General features: G+C 48.1%; 1 protein-coding gene across 1 annotated transcript in view; it reads right to left on the minus strand.

Moving 5' to 3' along the window:
• Positions 1–14,351: 14,351 nt before the first annotated feature.
• LOC140618935 (piwi-like protein 1) overlaps positions 14,352–19,131 on the minus strand; it is a 32,870-nt gene continuing 28,090 nt past the window's right edge. The window contains exons 17-21 of the mRNA XM_072801882.1: positions 17,390–17,460; positions 16,836–16,992; positions 16,055–16,180; positions 14,777–14,924; positions 14,352–14,628 (exon numbers count right to left, since the gene is read on the minus strand). Coding sequence (XP_072657983.1) covers positions 14,512–14,628; positions 14,777–14,924; positions 16,055–16,180; positions 16,836–16,992; positions 17,390–17,460 — 619 coding nt within the window. The 3' untranslated portion in view covers positions 14,352–14,511. The remainder of the gene's footprint in view (positions 14,629–14,776; positions 14,925–16,054; positions 16,181–16,835; positions 16,993–17,389; positions 17,461–19,131) is intronic.

A 19,131-nucleotide genomic window follows, 5' to 3' on the forward strand; every position in this document is an offset into this window, starting at 1 on the left:
TGCTGGGTGAGCGAGCCTGGCCTCAGCTGGAGTAGCAGCAACAGGGGAGCCCCTCTCTCTAATAACCTGCTGCTCATGCTTGTGTCCCTAAAGATTGGGGGTTGGAGAGTATTTTTGACTGCAGTAGTGAGGGTGAAGACTCTCCAGGTTGGGAACTACGCTCCAGTAGGAATCAATGAAAGATGGTTCCGGGAACAGCCACGTTACACCTGCTGCTTTGGAGACTGAGGTGGGAGGGTGTTGTGAAATCAGAGAGAAGAGGCAAATACGTGTGATGGCTTGTCTTGTTTTCTTCACATATCAATGACATAGTAGTAGGAGATATTATGTGTGTAGGCATCACATGTGCTTTGCTATTTAAAGTTTACTTTCTCCCCGGACCCGCTCTCTTCTGCTCTGCCTCTGCCAAGCAGCAAAGCCTTGCTTATGTTTGGATCATGTGTCTTGGGAACTCAGTAGGGGAGTACTGGGTCGGGTTTGGGGTGACCCATGACAAAGGCTGTCTGGTGGGACGCACTGTGTCCCATACATCTAAATGGCAGACAGAGTGCATCTCTGTGAGCTGGGGACCCTCTCTCTCTGCAGCTTTAGGTCATGGAGCAGCACCCAGCAGCACCAGCAGGGCCGCCCTCAGGTCTGTTCCTGGGTGATGGGTGCTCCCTGAGCGGGCAGCACAGAGAATGTTCCCTCTCAGTCTCCTGCAACTGCTCCTAGGTCCCACTGCAGAAGGGAGGTGGGAGACACAGCCTGGAGCACATTTCTCTCCTCTCCTCGCCCAGATCCCCAGTCCTGGGACCAGAATGAAATCTGCACTTGCCTCCAAGTGACAGAGGCCTGTGTGTAAGCACCCCGAGATCCTCCCTGGGCGGCAGTAATTGTAGGGACCTGTGTGAAGGTGACACACAGTCCCTTTCAAGGACCTGCAGAGCTGGTCTCCTGGGACTGACCAGGCCCAGGACAGAGGCTCTGAGTACCTGCTCCCTGCTCCCGTCAGGACCTGCTATTCCAGCCACACAGTGCTGGGCCTGCTCCCCACACCAGGGGCTCGGCCCCACCTGGGAACTTCCCTCGGGCCTGCCCAGAGGCCCCCCCCCAGTCCTACTGGGGCTCAGGGCAAATGCTGGCAGACACCCGAGTTTATGTACCACACCTTCTCTGGTACCACTTTCACACCACTTACAGACTAGGGGAATTTGGATAAGTTCCTTTTAATTTCATCCACTCGAAGGGGCTGGGAAACTTAAAGAGGCTGTTCTGAGGATTAAGTAACTCCAAGTAGCTGAGGTCACCCCAGCACAGGGCAGATATGCAGTATGTGGCATGGGTCACTGTTCCCTTTCACAGGGCCCAGCCCAGGCTGATGGCAAGTGCCCCCAGATTTGGCTGGATTGGTGAATTGATCAATTGATTGATTATGGAGGGTGGCAGCACACCCATGATCATTCTTCCACTGCTCTCATGTCAGAGAACCATCTGGTGGGTGGAGGTGACAGGAGAAGGGAAGCAAACACTGATCAGGAGAGATAGGAAGAAGGGAAGCAGTGAGTCGTGGGTACTGAGGAAGGCAACATCCCACATGGAAATGCATGGTGATGGTGGCTGCCTTCTTGGAAGGACAAGATGACACAGGCCTTCATTCCAGACCATAGTATGAAACCCAAGAGCCGGAAGAGTGTGGTGGGGATCAGAGACCCAGTCCCTCATGGCAGAGGGGAAGCCATCATGGTCTTTCCTGGGACAGAATTGAGTTCTAGGGTCAGGCACATAATCTTCTGGGCCATGACCCTAGGTACTCTCACCTCAGCCCTGACTGTCCCCTGTCCTCTCCCAAGGCCACCCCCTCCCAGGCCACTCCCGCTATGGTCCATGCAGAGGGTTACTTTGCATGAAGGCTGGATAGAGGGAGCAAAACTGCCAGTGATTTATCTCGTCATCTCTTTTCCATTTTCTCTCTTCCCTACCCATAAGCTTCCTCTGCACCTCTTCCCCATTCCCTCTTTAGATGATTGTCCTCCTGAAGGACCCGGTTCCATCTGGGGACAGGAGGTCCTCGCATCTCTGGTGTCTATCAAATCTCCCACCACTGCCCCCCTCACCCGCTCTCCCGGCATCACCCTGACTCCAACCCGGGTCTGCACTATCTGAATGGTGTTGAGCAGCCCTGGGTGGTGGGAGGGGGGTGGGAGGGTGAGGTGAGATAGGCAGGGTCCCCATGCTGGAGGGGCCCCGGAAGACTGGCTCTGCCCCGGGCACCAGCCCTGCTCGGTGCTCTCCTGCCCCAGGGAGGGGTGGGGGGAGCTCAGAACATGCCCGGATTCTTCTCGGGTCCCACAGAAGTGTGGTATCAGAAGCTCCCTCATCCTGGGCTCAAGAGATGGAATGAAGGAAGTGAAAGCTGATGGAATGGAAGAAGAGGAGGAAACGGGCGTGTAGAGCAGACAGGAGGAAAAGCAGAGGCAGACAAGCGCTCGTGTTCTCCGCTGCTCCCCTGACTTTGTCTTTGCACTTTGGGAAAAGGAACAAACCCAAAGGGGGCCCCTCGGGGGCCACCCTTCACGTGACTGCCCAAGGGACGCAGGAGGGTGGGAAGAACCAGCGCAGGTAAGTGAAGGGTGTCCTGGGGACATCTATCCTGGAAACTGATGCCTGGTCCATTCTTTATGTGAGAGCACAGCCCTGACTCCTCCCAGTTCAGGCTCCGGGGCCCGTGGGGAGGACAGAGGCCCCTCAGCCGGCCCAGCTCCCCATCCCCGCAGGTGCAGGGCAGCCCGGCGGCCAGGAGGCGACACCGCAGCGTCCGAGCCCAGCTGGGAGTTGCCCAAGCCCCAGGGGCCCCTCAGCCTCTCCACACAGGACCTGGGGCACCCCAAGCCAAAGTTCTATATAGACTTTCAAGTATATATGTAACAATCAAATGAAACATGCACACAAAGTGAAAGGACATGTAGTGCGATGCCCATTTTGGATATGGTAAAGAAAAAGAATGGCAAATTGCTTATGTTTCTTCTATTTTCTGATTTTTTTAATTAATAAAACAGAAATAGCCAGTTTCATTACTTTCTAATTTTTTTTTAGGTTTCATCACATTTTAAATAGCAGTGTCCCCGTAGTGCCTTTTCACACTGAAACACATTGAGCCGTAAGCTTATTTTTTTATGACTTCAGCATGACCATTTTTAAGCTGAAAGGCACAGGCAAGGCATTGGTGGAGAAGATTCTTAGGGGAGAAAGGGAAGCCCTCCAGGGAACTGTGCACCCTGGTGGTGTAGGTTGCCACATGGCCCCATCACACGTGAGGTGGGGGACACGTCACCTCTCCTGCCCCATGTTCTCAGACCTCCTGCTCCTCACAAGCCCAGGGGTGGGACTCAGGCTTTTCATCCCAGAGTCTGGAGCCTCCCCTTCGGCCACTCCAGTTCACTGTCCAGGGCACCCAGGGCTTGAGGGCTCCTGGCCCCAGGCCCAGGCTGTCTCTCTCCTGGAGGACACTTACAGACACACTCCTCAGATGGGTGACACCCTCAGCCTCAGAGCCACAAACAGACCCAGTGCCCCGCGGATCTGACTGCTGGGGACCTGCAGGCCCGAGGTCACCTTCCAGGACCTGAGGAGCCTTCTGGGTCCCGCACACACACCCCAAGCAGTCCCCCTTCCTCTGCGCCTCTGCGGGGGGTCGGGGGGAAGCCCTGCACCCTTTTGCACAGCAGATGCTTAGAGACCCGGAAAGGAAGTGCCCTACAGGTGTTGGCTGGGATCTCAGAGCTCCTGGACTTGCAGAGTGTCTGGAAGCTTAAAGGGGACAGGAGGCCAAGGACCAAGGGCTCCCCACTGCTCCTCGGGCCCCAGCCAACTAAGTCAGTGCCAGCCTCCGAGTGTGTGAATTGTACAAATGCCACCTGAGTTGCAGAGAAACATTTTATAGTTAATGCTGGAGGCTTTTACAGGAAGCAGAATTTATCTTCTGCTAGTTTGATCTTTAAAATATTTTTATGTAAAATGAAACACAAAAACAGAACAGCACTTGAAGCAAAGGAAGCAGTCGCTGAATTAATGTAGGTACTGCACTCTGGAGCAGTGGCTGTTCACTCCGCAAAAGCCAAATGCTTCCGAGAAGCTTCTCTCAGCCTCCTTGCCCTGCCCCAGGCTCCCACAGTGGAAACTCTCCCGCTTGCTCCGCTACCTTCCCAGGTTGCTGCCACACTATTTTTGCACCAACTATGTGTAATCATTGTGCTTGGAATATTCATGGAGTAACTGATTTCATCCTTGTAACCTAATAAATTAGCAATGACTTTGACGTCCTTCTACAAGAGGCTGCCAGGGTGCTGGAGCCGCTCAGCATGTGGAAACTGGGTGTTGGCGGCAAGTGTGTTTATAAGAAACCATAAAACTGTACACTTAAGATGTGTGCACTGCATAATATGTAGCATAAGTAACAATTAAAAACAAGAGATATAGGGTAGCCCCGGTGGCACAGCGGTTTAGTGCCACCTGCAGCCCGGGGCGTGATCCTGGAGACCCTGGATCGAGTCCCATGTCAGGCTTTGTGCATGGAGCCTGCTTCTTCCTCTGCCTGTGTCTCTGCCTCTCTCTCTCTCTGTCTCTATGAATAAATAAAATATTTTAAAAAAATAAAAATAAAAACAAGAGATATAAAAAAAAATACATTTTCACACAAAGCAAACTTCAAGCCTAGGTGGCTTCCTCTGAATTCAACTGAATATTGAAGATGGAAATGCCAGTCTCCTACACACTCTTCCAGGGAACAGACACAGAGGAACATCCCACACTGCTTTCATGGGATTAGGAGCATTTTGATGCTACCCCAGCATGGACACGACAGGAATGGGGCGGGGGTGGGTGGGTGTCACAGGTCAACCCCTCTGGATGTAGATGTCAAAATCCAAAACCAAACATTAGCAGTGTAAATCTGGAGATTTAGAAAGGAAACTGGTAAAAAAAAAAGGAAACTGAGAACTCACGGTGGGATTTCCATGGATGGATGTGGACAGGGTCCCTGGCCATTTGGGTGTTGCCTAGGGGAGTGGTGAGAAGGGATAGTGCCATCGGGTTGATGGAATGAACATTTGGTGACAGAGGGAAGGAGGGCCTGGGTGACTCTCAGAGTCCTGGGGGGTGGGTGTCATAGGCTATGGCTATGGAGGTGACCCTCTAGGAGAACATGAGACTCTCTCCGCTACCACTGTGGAGACTAAGAAGGATGAGGAGTCTGTAGAGACTCTGTCATATTGAGGAGGAGGAAAGATAGCCACTCAGAGCCAGTGCAGTCCCTGCCTGCCCTCAGCCAGACCTTAGGCCAGGCTGCTCAGACAGGTGCTTAGATCAGTAAGTAAACAGCGGGGGACATGCCAGCTTCCTCCATTAAACCACCAAATACTAGCCCAGTTGATCACTGTCCTCATTAATCAGCACCAACTGTTCATCTAGAGTTGGTCGGTGAAGGCCAAGGTAACTCACTAGAGAGCTGTCATGTGGACAGTTGGCTTGGAAATGCCTGGACTCTGAGCCACGTGGGAGCCACGCAGACCACTGGTCAGACCCCCAGGAGTTCATCTTGGGCAGCTATTGTGTGAAGATGCTGAGGGAGAAGGGACACAGATTGGAGCCCTTGACCTTTCAAGGAACTTCTTTCAGAAAACCTCTGGGTGGAGGCTGAGTCAAGCATATGCTTTCTTTGGCACAAGCACCTCCCGTGTCTCTGCAGCAAGAGAGTTTGGGGAACAGAGAAAGGGAAGCACTTGGTCTGGAGTCCAGGACATGATCCACAGGACTCAGTTGGGGGCCAGGTTCGGGGATCTCCGTCCCCAGGGAACCAACTCCTTTCTTGTCCCAGATGCGTCTGTCATCAACATCATGACTCTGGGCAAGTTACTAAAAATCTCTGAATTTCAGTGCCATGAACTACGAAATAGAGGGTGACTGCACCTGCCCCGTGTATGCCATGGGGGGCTGCTGGGGGATCACAGGAGACGATGGCAGACATTCTCCCTGAGGTAAAGCATCGTGCCCATGTGAAAGGTCACCTTCCACCCTCTCCTGCCCTGTAGCCATCCACACTCCCCCTCTGCAGGCAGCCACTTCTGCATTTCTTGCTTATTCCTCCAGATGTGGCATATGGGATCACTTATGCAGCACTACGAGGTACCAGTCATTTCCTTCGGCGTTACCTGGAGTTTAGTAAGCTTTATAGCATAATACTAGTAAGTAGGCCCCATGTCACAGGACGGGGACCGAGGACAGGAGGTTTAGGTAACTTTCCCAGGTGGCTTCTAGTATGATTGGATACCAGTCATCAGACACGAGCTCCCATGCTCCTGGTCACTGTCCTATTATCTTTTCTGTACTGTCTCATCCAAATAAAATCGCGTCCCCATGCATCACTCTGCTGGGGGTGGTAAGCACACACCACATCGCAATGCCCCTCTTGGGCCCAGCCTGGACTCAGTTGGCTCCCCAGGCACAGGTGAACAAGGAGAACGGGAGTGTGACCCAGCAATGAACGATCGCACTCCCAGGGTCCTCTCCCAGCTGCATAGCGACCGTTCTGTGGTTAGTGTACTTCCAGGATCATGGCTTAGGTTACAAAAAGAGAAGATCATAGGGAATTCAAACACAGGATTCACAAGAAAATCATCTGTAGTCAAGAAAATCTACTGGCTGTCCCCAGCAGTGTCTCGGCAGCATCCAAATGGACTTCTGGCCAAACAACAGGGCAGAGCCACAAATATCACCTCCATGGACTACTCCATTGAAGGTCCTGTGGGTACAAAATCCGTGAGTAGATGCAAGTCGACTGACTGTAGTTTGTGCAGCAGAGACTGGATGCTGGGGAGGAAGGAAGGAGGAAGGAAGGTGCCCGCTCAGAGCCAGGGAGCCCCTGCCGATTCTGGGCTGTGCCTTAGTTCTGGCTGCTCGGAGGGCGGGTCAGACCCTTGGTCATTGAGACACTGGGGCTTTATAGACTCCATCTATTAAGCCACCAGAGCACCAGCCTGGCAGGCCCCTTTCCTAGCTAATATTAGCTGCTCATCGCCCAGGTTTGGTCAGTTGAAGCTCATTCTTTGGGCAACTGTCATGTGGACAGTTGATTTAGAATGTCACGGGTTCTGCGACAGTTAGGAGTCAAGCAGACCAGTGGTCATTCAGGGAGATATCCTCTCTCCCACTGCCCACCCAGCCATAACTCAGGCTGCACCCCAGTTACCCCGAATGCTTTCTTCAGATGGACACTCAGCCCCCTCCCAGAGAGCCTCCCAAGATCTCCCTGACTAGAGCTGTGCCCAGCTGATCTGTTTCAGGGGTCTCCTATTAGGAGACAATTCATTGTGAGGTTATTTTACGTGTATCTTCCTCAGAATAATTGGGATCCATGGAGGCAGAGGATGTGACGTTCTTACTCTCCAGAGCATGCTGCACACTCCCCGTTGCACCTGATGAACAGGACAGAGATTCTCTGGAGACAGGACAATGAGGACAACACTCCATGCTGGGGACAGCGTGAGATCTGAATCTGCACAGTCTGCTCTGTGCCCAGCTCTGCCCTTCGCGCCACGTGACCCAGGGCCGGATCAACAAACTTCTCTAGGAGCGCCCATGCCTCGTGTCTAAAATATGAGTGACATATTGAAAGCTACATTTGAAACTAAGGATATGCTATAAGTTGGCTAACTGAATTTAAATAAAAAATAAAATGAAAAAAATTAATAAATAAAATAGGAGTGACAGTAATTGGAATTACTCATGAGGACAGAGAGAAGTATTATTCATGTAAGGTCCGTGGAGTGTGTCGCGTTACTGTCCACCAAATTTGCGTGGCGGCCTGCTGGTGGCCTGCCCCACGTAACTGGGTCCTCTGTGCAAACCCTGCTTGCTCAGCAGGCCTGAGCCTCTGAACAGCTCAGAGGTGCCACGCGCATCAGAGCTGCTGCCCCCATGGTCCCAGCCAGCCCCAGCCAACCTCTGCCATGGGCATTCTTTTCTCAGTTCTATGTTGTGTGCCTGCCATTTTTTCTTAAAACATAGACGTCTAGGGGCTGGCTGTCTCTACCAGAATCTAGGGCATGTGGGATATACAGCAGTGTTGCCGTGTCACTGCCCTCCTGGCACACTCATTGTACAGCCTCACAGGTCCTTCCAAAGAACCCCCCACCCTCCCCCACGTATCCCAAGCACTTAACCAGGCTTTGTCCATTTGGCCCAAACGTATAAAGTGAGTTTAGTCACCTCTGCATGCAGCTGCCTTCAGAGGGGTTAGGTTACTTGTCCGAAGCCAGGCAGAAAATCATGGCTAGTCCTACAGTCACTGAAGACATGGGATGAGTCATCAAGACAACTTCCCAAGGAATAGAAATCACACGGAACCCTTAGAGGTCACTTCCTGCATCTGTTCAGTGAACAGATCATTCTAAATAGACTCAAAGTTTTCCATTGAATAGAAGACGGTTGGTTCATTCCACAACTAATTAAAGAGGCAAATATAACCATAATAGTGGAATGAGGTGGGCGCCAAGAACTTCTGGGCATCACAGTTCTGGGGGCAGCTCCAGGGAGCTGTTGATACCAGCCTGGACCTCCTGATCCAAAAGTGCTGACCTGCCCAGTGCAAGGCAGGTACCTCTCTGTCCAGGATACCCCAACCCTGAGATTCCCGAGACAGTACACACTGTGCCGGGCGTCCTGAAATAAAGGGAGAGACACACAAAAGTGGGGAGTCTGAGTCACTGTCATGTGATGCCCCTCCTATAAGAAGGAAATGGCAAGGCCTCCCCTGATGCCTGACAGCAAATTACCCGAGCAGAGAGGGAGGAGGTGCGGGAGGGATAGAGGCTGTGATGGACAAACCCCTGGAGCTCTGCTTCCCACTTGCTCCACTCAATGGGAGGGTGGGGGAGTCAGCACATCTCTCTTGTCCTGCACTTGAGCTCCAAGGTGGGGGGAGGGGGCCGAGAACCAGTAGAAGCTGTGCCCCAGGAGGGTGCTCCCCCTGCTTCCTGAGGGCCAGAGGCTCTTACAGAAAGGGGACCCTGGAGAGAGAGAACTGCACCTCATGCTCCCTTCCGCTGCTCCCTCCTCCCAGATGGGGGTCTCCTTTCTGCCCAGGAGCCTCCCTATCAGGATGCAACCTCTTTTCCACAGTGAAGCCCTGAGCTCAATGAAGTGGCCTCCATAGCCCAGCTTCTTCCTCCACATTGATCCCCATAGAGGTCCCCAGAGGGGTCCCAAGCTCAGAGAACATTCTGATGCAGATTCAGATTCACAACTTCCCAAGGACAAAGAGCAGGGACAGGTGACAGACCAGCCAAACCTACCAGCTTCCCACTGTGGTGGGGGGCGGGTCTTCACCTCACCCCATGGTTCCTTCCTCTCTGGGGGGCAGAGAGACAATGCAGAGAAGTCCTCTCACCAGGGAGGGAAAGCGGAGGGAGGGGAACTCTGCAAGTCCGGTGGACGTTCCACAGGAGCCCTCCTTGGAACAAGCCCATTACTCTCAGCATAAGATTGGACCCAGGGAACCAGGGATTGATGAGTCTATAGTTTGGGGAGGGGTGCAAGTATAGAATCCGGAGCTTGGGGATGAGCAAAGGGAGAGGGGGTCCTGAAGTTTTTCCATGAGAGAAGCTGGTTTCAGGAACTAACATAATAATCCACACCAGTGCTTCCAGGGCTGGAAGGAGCCATCCTCTGAGCAAGAGCCCCAGGCGATGAGGACCGCTGAGTCAGCAGATCATACTCAGGACCTTAGGAAAGGGGGTGCAGCAACACACCCCATGCCAGGGGACCAGAAGGCCAAGCATGACACGCCACGCCCCCCAAGACACTTCCCCTGAACTCAGCAGCCACCACTTGCCCACTGAGCGATGGGGATGAGATAGGCTGTGGGCAGTAAGTATGAGCAGCCCACAGGTTTTTTGTCTTTTTCTCCCGTGGGCCTCAAGCAAAACGCAGACACCAAGCAGCTGTCTGGACACGAGAGGTAACAACCAACCTCATCGCCAGACTAGAACCCAAAGAGCCCAGGCTGCATGACCTGGAACCCAAGAATCATTCTGAGATCCCTAGGAGTCCGTTGCAATTCTGTGGATCAGCAATTTGGGAACACAGCCCCAGGGGGTGGCTGCAGCCAAGGTGCTCCCTGATTGCCCATGCCGTGGCTGTTTCCAGTGCCAGCGATGGTGGCCATCTGTCCTGGGCTCTTGGACACCGGTGGTGGCTGAGTCAGCCCTTGCCTGGGCCACAGACCCCAGCAGGGGAAGGAACGGCTGGAACAGACACCTGAGTGAGGGAGGGAGTGGAGCAGAGGGGTCTCCCACAAATCTTCCACCTGGGGCAGCTCAGCTGTCACCAGTGCAGAGTGAGGGGGACAAGGAGGGGAAGGAGCTCTGGACCCAGTGCAGGCACTTAAGGGTTTTGTCCTCTGAGCCTCCAGCAGGGGGCTCCCCCAAGTCGCTCTTCTCTCCCTAGATCCCTATGGAGGGAAGGGTTCCTACATTCAAATATGTCCTTGCACCCTGACACTCCTGGGCAAGGTCTCAGAGGCAGAATAATGCCTCTGCCCCTCCCCACCTTCCCAAAAAGATGCTCCTGTTCTAATCCTTAGAATCTGCCCAGGTGTTGCCTTACATGAGGAAGGATAATTAAAGTTGTAGATTTGGGGGTGGGGGGCACTGGGGTGGCCAACCAGGTGGCTAACCAACTGGTTAGGCTGACTTCGGCTCAGGTCATAATCCCAGGGTCCTGGGACTGAGCCCCACATTGGGCTACCTGCTTAGCGGGAAGCCTGATTCTTCCTCTGCCTACTTGTGCTCTTTGTGTCAAAATCTTTCTAAAAAAAATAATAAAGTTACAGATTGGGCTGTGAGGGCAATCTGGCTGGGACCTCTGTCACCCATTGATCACCAAGGTTGATGATTCCACTGATCTGGCTGGCTAGGCAGGTGCCCCCTTCCAGCCGCACTGCTCCATATGCCTCCCTACGGAAGCTGTGCGCTTGGTGGGAGAGGACGACCTTCCCCCATGGAGGACTGTTCTTTCAGCAAGGCTACAGGAGTAGGAAAAAAAAAAAAAAAAAAGAGGGTATAGGAGTAGCTGTGCTCCTCCGCTAGAACCTCCAAACACGATCACAAGGTCCCTCTGCACAAGAACACAGGGTAGTCCTTCCTGTGTTCTTCCAAGACTCCAGACACATCCAAATGAAGCACTTCGCGTGGCAACCTGCCTTTCTTAAAAAGAAAAATTGCGGATGGACATCACCTAACAAAATAAGGACATGATCCTGGCTTATCCAAGTGGTCCCACCATCATCACAAGGGTCATTAAAAGGAGTGGGGAAGGGGACACCTGGGTGGCTCACTCGTTAAGTGTCTGCCTTCAGCTCAGGGCGTGATCCTGGAGACCCGGGATCGAGTCCCACATCGGGCTCCCTGTGTGGAGCCTGCTTCTCCCTCTGCCTGTGTCTCTGCCTTTCTCTCTCTCTCTCTCTCTCTCTCTCTCTCTTTCTCTCGAATAAATAAATAAAATCTTTAAAGAAAAAAAGAAAAAGTGGGGAAGAAGGGCCAGTGTTAGAAAGGACAGGGGAATTAATCAGCCATTGCCGGCTTTGAAGGTGGAAGGGGTCACGGGGCAAGGAATACAGCCAGCCTCTAGAAGGTGGAAAATGCAAGGAGATGCATTCTCTCCCAGCACCTCCAGAAACACACACACTGCTGACCTGTTTATTTCAGCCCACGCCAGACCTCTAACCTACAAAACGAAGATATTACATTTGTGAGGTCCGCAGGTGCTAGGTTTATGGTAATCAGTTACAGCAGCAAAGAAAACTGATACAGGCATTGCCATAGTGATAGACTTGAATTATCACCATCATTTCAACAGATAGAGAAAAAGCATTTGGCAAAATTCAACATCCATTCATGATAAAGACTCTCAGTAAAATAAAAATTAAGACCGTCAACCCAATGATGGACTCTTAGAATCTGCAGTTAACATGACAGTGATGAAAGCCAACATTATTTCCAACAGCAGTTGGTAAAGATCGTAACAAACAGGGTCATCGCTCTAGATTTCCTTACACTAGATATTGGTGCTATGTTCTTCTGTGCCTCGCCCTATCTTCAAAGCTGTTCAACATCCTTTTCTGGAATTTTGTCCTGGTCTCTGAACTGTGCTCAGTAGGAGGTTTGAAACATATATATTTTTTTCACAACTGCCAGAGTCAGGAAGTTCATTTTTCTTATATAATCCATTGCTAGTTTGGCCAAATCCATTCCTGAAAGATCTTTAATTAGTTCCTCAACAGGGCAGCCCAGGTGGCTCAGTGGTTTAGTGCCACTTTCGGCCCAGGGTGTGATCCTGAAGACCCGAGATCAGGTCCAGTGTCAGGCTCCCTGCATGGAGCTTGCTTCTCCCTCTGCCTGTGTTTCTCTTTCTCTCTCTCTCTCTCTCTCTCTCTCTCTCATGAATAAATTAAAATCTTGAAAAAAAATTAGTTTCTCAACCTACTCAAGCAATGTGAAACTAGGCACTATGGTACATTATAGAAATATAGTTTATAAGCCTTTGGGACGATCAGGCTCTCTCTCCTAGAAATGTTGACTATCAGCCACCTTCTCCTAATTTATAAAGTGCTAGTAAGGGGGGAATGAATTCAGATAGTGCTTTAGTCACAAAAATATTTCCATGTATCTTAGAAAACCAACAGTGTTTTTTTTTCCTAGTCTGTAGATTAAGGAGACTGAAGACCAGAATAGGTTTTTAAAATAACAAGACCTGATTCAATGATTTTAACATGAAGACCTTCATTGAATCACATCATCATTATAAATTTGTAAATCTAGAAGTTTTTGTATAGTGTTAATGATTTATATTGTACATATGGGAAACATTCAGAAAGTTTTAGTAACCATTTTTAATTTGTTCATTCCTTATTTATTTATTTATGAGAGACAGAGAGGCAGAGGGAGAAGCAGGCTCCATGCAGGGAGCCCGATGTGGGACTCGTTCCCAGGACCCCGGGGATTACACCCTGAGCCAACGGCAGACACTCCACCACTGAGCCACTCCGGTGTCCCGAATTTGTTCCTTCCTATTTCTTTATAGATCTCTAGGAATATATTATCACAAGTTAAATTCTACCATCAGAAAAGAACATGTTGCCTTATCTTTAATTACGGATCCATCAGTATTCCATTTATCATTATGAGGACAGTTCTGGTAGTTAAGAAGTTACCTGGATTACATTATGTTTTTAAATGACTTGTTTTTATTTCTCATAAGGCTAGTTCAAATTGCAAACCTAAATTGACTGACTTATCAAAGCAATTATACTGTTTATAAACATACCCTTTTTGGGATCCCTGAAGCTGATCTACTCCCTGCCAGTCACCAAAATACTATTTTATCTGGGAGTGTAAGAAAACAAAGGTTTACATCTTGTTTCCTGAATCTATTTAAAGATAGTTTTAAAAAGAGAGGGGGGGAAAAAGTATCAGTTTTCAGAAAACATAACAGCTGCATTTTAACAAATTATTCAAGACTCTTCTGATTATGGCACTACTAACAGTAACGTCACATTTGGAACACACACAAGAGAATGAATGAAACAGAAGTGCTAATAGAACTCTACATTTCCCTTCTTTGTAGAAAAAGTGAAATTTCAGTGTTCCAAGAACTGCCAATTCTTAAACTGCAAGGCTCTCCTTATTACAGCTCCACCGAAGATAACGTTCAAATTTCCACCCTACCCTGAAGAATAATCAATACTACATACATAGGTTATTCCTTTCCTACAAAGTTTTAGGTAGCAAATAAATCATTTCATTTTGCCTTTTAGAGCATCGCTGTCCCTTTAAACATGAAGTTTCATAAAGATGTCATTTTTCAAAAAAAGATGTCATTTTTCCAGTCTACTTATTCATGAGACTAATGCCCAATCTCAACGATGAGTGGAGTAGCTTGCTCAAAGTGCCACATGTTCAAGTGTTGTCAATCATAGTCATGGTAACACATTTCAAAGGTTGAGTTGAAAGACACAGCCCTCGTGGTCCATTTTCCTGCTTGGAAACTAGAAGGGTTATGTTAAGTCAGTGGTAGTAGTGACAAAAGCACACACCACTCTGAATCTCCATGTGCTATCAAGAATGATTAGAATTTAAAACTATGCATCTTGGGGTACCTGGGTGGCTCAGTCAGTTGAGCGTCCAACTCTTGATTTCCGCTCAGGTCATGATCATGGTTATGATGATCATGATCATCATAAGATGAAGCCCCATATTGGGCTCCAGGCTAAGAGTGGAGCCTGCTTGGGATTCTATCTGATCCCCCCCTCAACTCTCTGCCCCTCCCAGTTTGTTCATTCTCTCTCTCTCTCTCTCAAAATTTTATATATACATATGTATAACTATGCATCTAGGAAGGCATTTCAGAAGTACAGCTTAAAAAGAAAAAATTTACAAATGCTGGTTTTCAACATGTCATCAGGCTTTCTTCTCTTAGTCACAGGTAAAAGAGACGGCTTGCCAGGGAATGGTGTGGTTCTTGGTGAATACTCTGGCCCACAAGGTAAGCCAGTTTGTGGGCATAGTGACAAGGAGCAGGAACTCGAATGACACCCTTCAGCAGAAAGAAGAACAAAGATTTTTTAAAACTTTCTATCTAAATTTAATGTTTCAGAGATATCAATTCAGAGGGCTCAAAAAGTATAGATTTAATGTTGAACAATCTTTGAGATCTAAAGGGAAATCCATATAAAAATACTTACCGGCAAATTATAATACATGTGGCATAGTCTGTAAGTGAGATACTGTATCCTATCTGGGGTGAAGCAAACCGTGTCGTGGATGACATTATAATGAGTGGGAGTGACAGTACCGTCTTTCACAGACTGACTCACGATAAAGAAATCATACCTGGAATCACAGAACACATGAATATAGACTATAGCTTATTTTCAGAAGAAAAAGAACATCGCAAACCTACTATCTGATGTGACACAAATGGACAGAAATCCATTGTACAGAGTTTCCTTTATACTTAGAAGCCTGCTTAACTGTAGGGGGAGGATTTGGGAAAGCAAGTCCATAAAGGGCAATGCAACCACTGACTCATGTAAAAATGCTCATGAGATTTCTATAGAAGCATCTGCGCTGACGCCTTGATGCAGAAACTTGAAACTGACACATTGGATCTGGCCACAGGGAAACTCAACTCAGAGTTCTAGGGATGGATGCTTTATGCCCCTCCCCGAGGATCAACGGAACCCATTCACACCCCCTAATAGAATTGGCAAGATCCACCAGGTTCTTGTAGATACCGGATTTCTTTTCTTTTTTTTTTTTTTTTAAATTTATTTATGATAGTCAAACACACAGAGAGAGAGAGGCAGAGACACAGGCAGAGGGAGAAGCAGGCTCCATGCAGGGAGCCCGATGTGGAATTCGATCCCGGGTCTCCAGGATTGCGCCCTGGACCAAAGGCAGGCGCTAAACCACTGTGCCACCCAGGGATCCCTAGATACCAGATTTCTTATGTGTATTACGCTATGCTTTATGTTAATCCTACTTTCCCACCTGCTTTTTCCTTTATCCCTTTCCTGTCTTCTACTAGATTGATCGATGCTTGTCTTTCCTTCCTTGCTCCCTGTCTGCTGGTATGAAGGTCCTGTTTCATTTCCCATCCACGGTTCTACATTAATTCATTTGCACAATCGACAAATCTCTGCTTGACCGGAAGTTCTACCATTGCTCCTAACAACTGAAGAATCTCAGTATGTTTACAATATAGGCTTAAATTCTAAGAGAAAAAAAAGGAAGATAGAAACCTCTAGATTCCCATGTGTATCTGTTCGTGTAATTTTTAAACCGTCTTTAGGTCAATCTATTCTCCACCAAACCACGCAAACCTTTAAAAAAAGGTTTCTATTTCTATTTGAATAAAAGAAAATCTCTATCAAAAACAAAAACATTGAAAAAAATAAAATCTTTTAAAAAAATTAAAAAAAAAGAGAATCTCTAAATAAATAAAGTGGGGGGGGGCTTACCATTGCCTCTTGGTCACCTCCACATCAATAACTGTTCCTGGAAGTGGGTTTTGAAGTCTTCCTTGAGACTCCACAAAAAATCTGGTGTTTATTCGTTTCTTCACCACAATGAAAGTTAGTTTGACCCTTAAAAGTAATGACAGGTGTCACCAGATGTACTGTTGTACAGAGGCTTTCAGAGTATTGAAGCACCACACACACACAGGATTCCTTAAGAAGAATCTGCGGGAGGTATAGTCCCCCCACACACCAACTTTACTGTCCTAGCTCCATGAGCCTGACTTAAGCAGTAAGAGAGGTTTCTATTCACAGCCACTCACATCTTAGGGGGAGGAACTTCCTCACAAGGTTGGGGCTGCTCCTATCTGTGGTGGGAACCAGGCCCCAGTGACAAGCAGAAGAGAGGCATTCCCCAGCCCTAGGACCTACAAAACTCCAGAATAAAGAAGTTGCCTAAACACAAACCATCACCAGGCTGTGTTTATGGATTTTAATAAGTACCTGAGCTTAACAAGCCCTCCTACATCAAGGCTTGCAGGGAGATTAGAAAAAAGGAACAGGTTCTTAGGGGTTCCCTGGGGAGGACACAATCAGGGACGTTCTAGTTCTCCTCTGTCCTCTGACTTGGGTGTGGACCAGAAAGTCAAAGAATAAATTCCCCATCCAGCAACTGATGCCCTCTGTGCCATGCTCTCTCTTAATTCACAGATCATAACTGTGATATTCCTTTCAGAGACTGAAATGTAGAGTTTACACAATCTGCACTTTACAATTTATATACCCAGAGTCTTTAGGGTACACAGATCTTAAGGAGGACTCAATCTGTGGGACTTCATGATCCATCAGTGCTTGAAGCTGACCATCCCCAACTCCATCCCGATACACAATGATAGCTTGTGGTAGAAACTGATTATGTTTACACCAGAGCTTCAGGGCAGCTGGAAGGAAACCAGAAACACGGGTGAATAAGCCGTAACTCAGAACAACTGGCCACTGCTATTTGTAACAACTTCTAGGTTCATGTTCTTTCAATCCTGTAGTCTCCAGGACACATTCACTGCCTTTTGGTCTTCACGTGAGCTCAGCATTTCTCAACAGCACCACTACAGAAATTCTGAGCCAGATAATTCTTTGTGGGGGCAGAATGGGTGTTGCTGTCTTCTGTAGCATGCCTGGTCTCTACCCGCTAGTTGGAGGCCAGTAGCACCTCCATCCCAGCTGTTATAATGGAGCGTATCTCTAGGCATTGCCAGACGTCTCTGGGGGCACAGTGTGTCCACTGGCAGACAACTACCCAGATGGAGTCAGGCACACCAATCTTGATGGGACACTAACCTTCCAAGCAGGTTTTAAGCCCGTTCACAAGCTCTTGACCCGACTCCTGGAAAATGCACTGAGAGAACCACCTGTTTGGAGAAAAATAAGCTGTCAGTTTGAGATATGAGTCTTAAAATTCCATTATTTTTCATCCTGAGTTAATCTAGGACCTCTGGTGGGGGGTGGGGAGTCACTATGGGTAGCTGAAGATCCAATCAGGAATCCATTCTTTGATGCCTCTGCAGAGATCGAAGCATTGGTCTCTTCTAGTACCCTAGGCATTTATTAAAATTGTGAATGCACACAAATAGGAATATGGAAGCATTCACTAACATTGGTACAAATTACACACACTTTCAATGTGCAGGACTACTGCTGTCTCATGGTGGACACCCAAAATAAATCGCCAGTGTTCCTGGAGATTGCCGCTTTCAGGCTGAGGTCTTAAAAAATGGTTCATCCATAATCATGCTTTATGGGAACCATCTGCTTTGGAGCAGTAATTTTTACTTGACCACTTCCCAACAGATCAAGCAATATCAGTCTCAAGTTTCTATCCCCTGTTTTTTTAATTGCTTTCTTAATTGTATTACAATGACCTGATATAATACATTTGTCTGCTTCTTTTCCAGAATTTACAGTCTACAAGATGAAATCATGGTATGTTCAAATGCTGAGAACAGAGCAGTGGAAATGTTGTGCCAAAAAGCAAGGGTTCGCCCTTCCATGAAGATGGACCGAAGGCGAAGAAGGAAGCCCCTGCCCCTCCTAAAGCTGAAGCCAAAGCAAAGGCTTTGAAAGCTAAGAAAGCGGGGCTGAAAGGCATGCAGTCACAAAAAAAAAAAAAAAAAAAAAAAGATCCACACGTCACCTACATTCCGATGACCCAAGACCCCGTGTCTCCGAAGGCAGCCCCAATATCCTCGAAAGAGAGCCCCCAGGAGAAACAAGCTTGATCACTATGCCATCAAGTTCCCCTTAACTACTGAGTCAGCCATGAAGAAAATAGAAGACAACAATACACTTGTGCTCATTGTGGATGTCAAGGCCAATAAGCACCAGATAAAACAGGCTCTGAAGAAGCTCTATGACATTGATGTGGCGAAGGTCAACACCTTGATCAGCCCTGATGGAGAGAAGAAAGCATATATATGTTCAACAGGCTCCTGATTATGAGCTTTGGATGTTGCCAACAAAATTGGGATCATCTAAACTGAGTCCAGCCGACTATAAATCTAAATATAAATTTTTTCACCATAAAAAAAAAGCAAAGGTTCAAAATTATTTATGAACTGAATGAAATCATTTGGGGAATATAAAAGTCAATGAAAGGGAATAAAGGAAAAGGAGAGAAAATGAGTGAAAATCTCAGTGAGGGTGACAAAACATGAGAGACACCTAACTCTGGGAAACAGGGGGTAGTGGAAAGGGAGGTGGGTGGGGGCTGGGGTGACTGGGTGATGGGCACTGAGGGGACACTTGGCGGGATGAGCACTGGGTGTTATATGTTGGCAATTGAACTCCAATTTAAAAGAATTAAAAATTTAAAAATGAACTGAATGAGAGCTTAATTTCTTCCCATGATTGAAACATTATTTTCCACATGCCCTTCTACCAAAAAAGCAAACCAGTATTATATTAAACTAGAACTGGAACTAGACTGGAATAATTGATGCCATTCATGAAAATAAAAATGGACCCCCTTAAAGAATACTCTGTAATTATACCTAGGGGGCCACAATTCTCAGGAAGCATAAAAA

The sequence above is a fragment of the Canis lupus genome, chromosome 27 (genome assembly GCF_048164855.1).
Source record: "Canis lupus baileyi chromosome 27, mCanLup2.hap1, whole genome shotgun sequence".
Taxonomy (NCBI): Eukaryota; Metazoa; Chordata; class Mammalia; order Carnivora; family Canidae; genus Canis; species Canis lupus.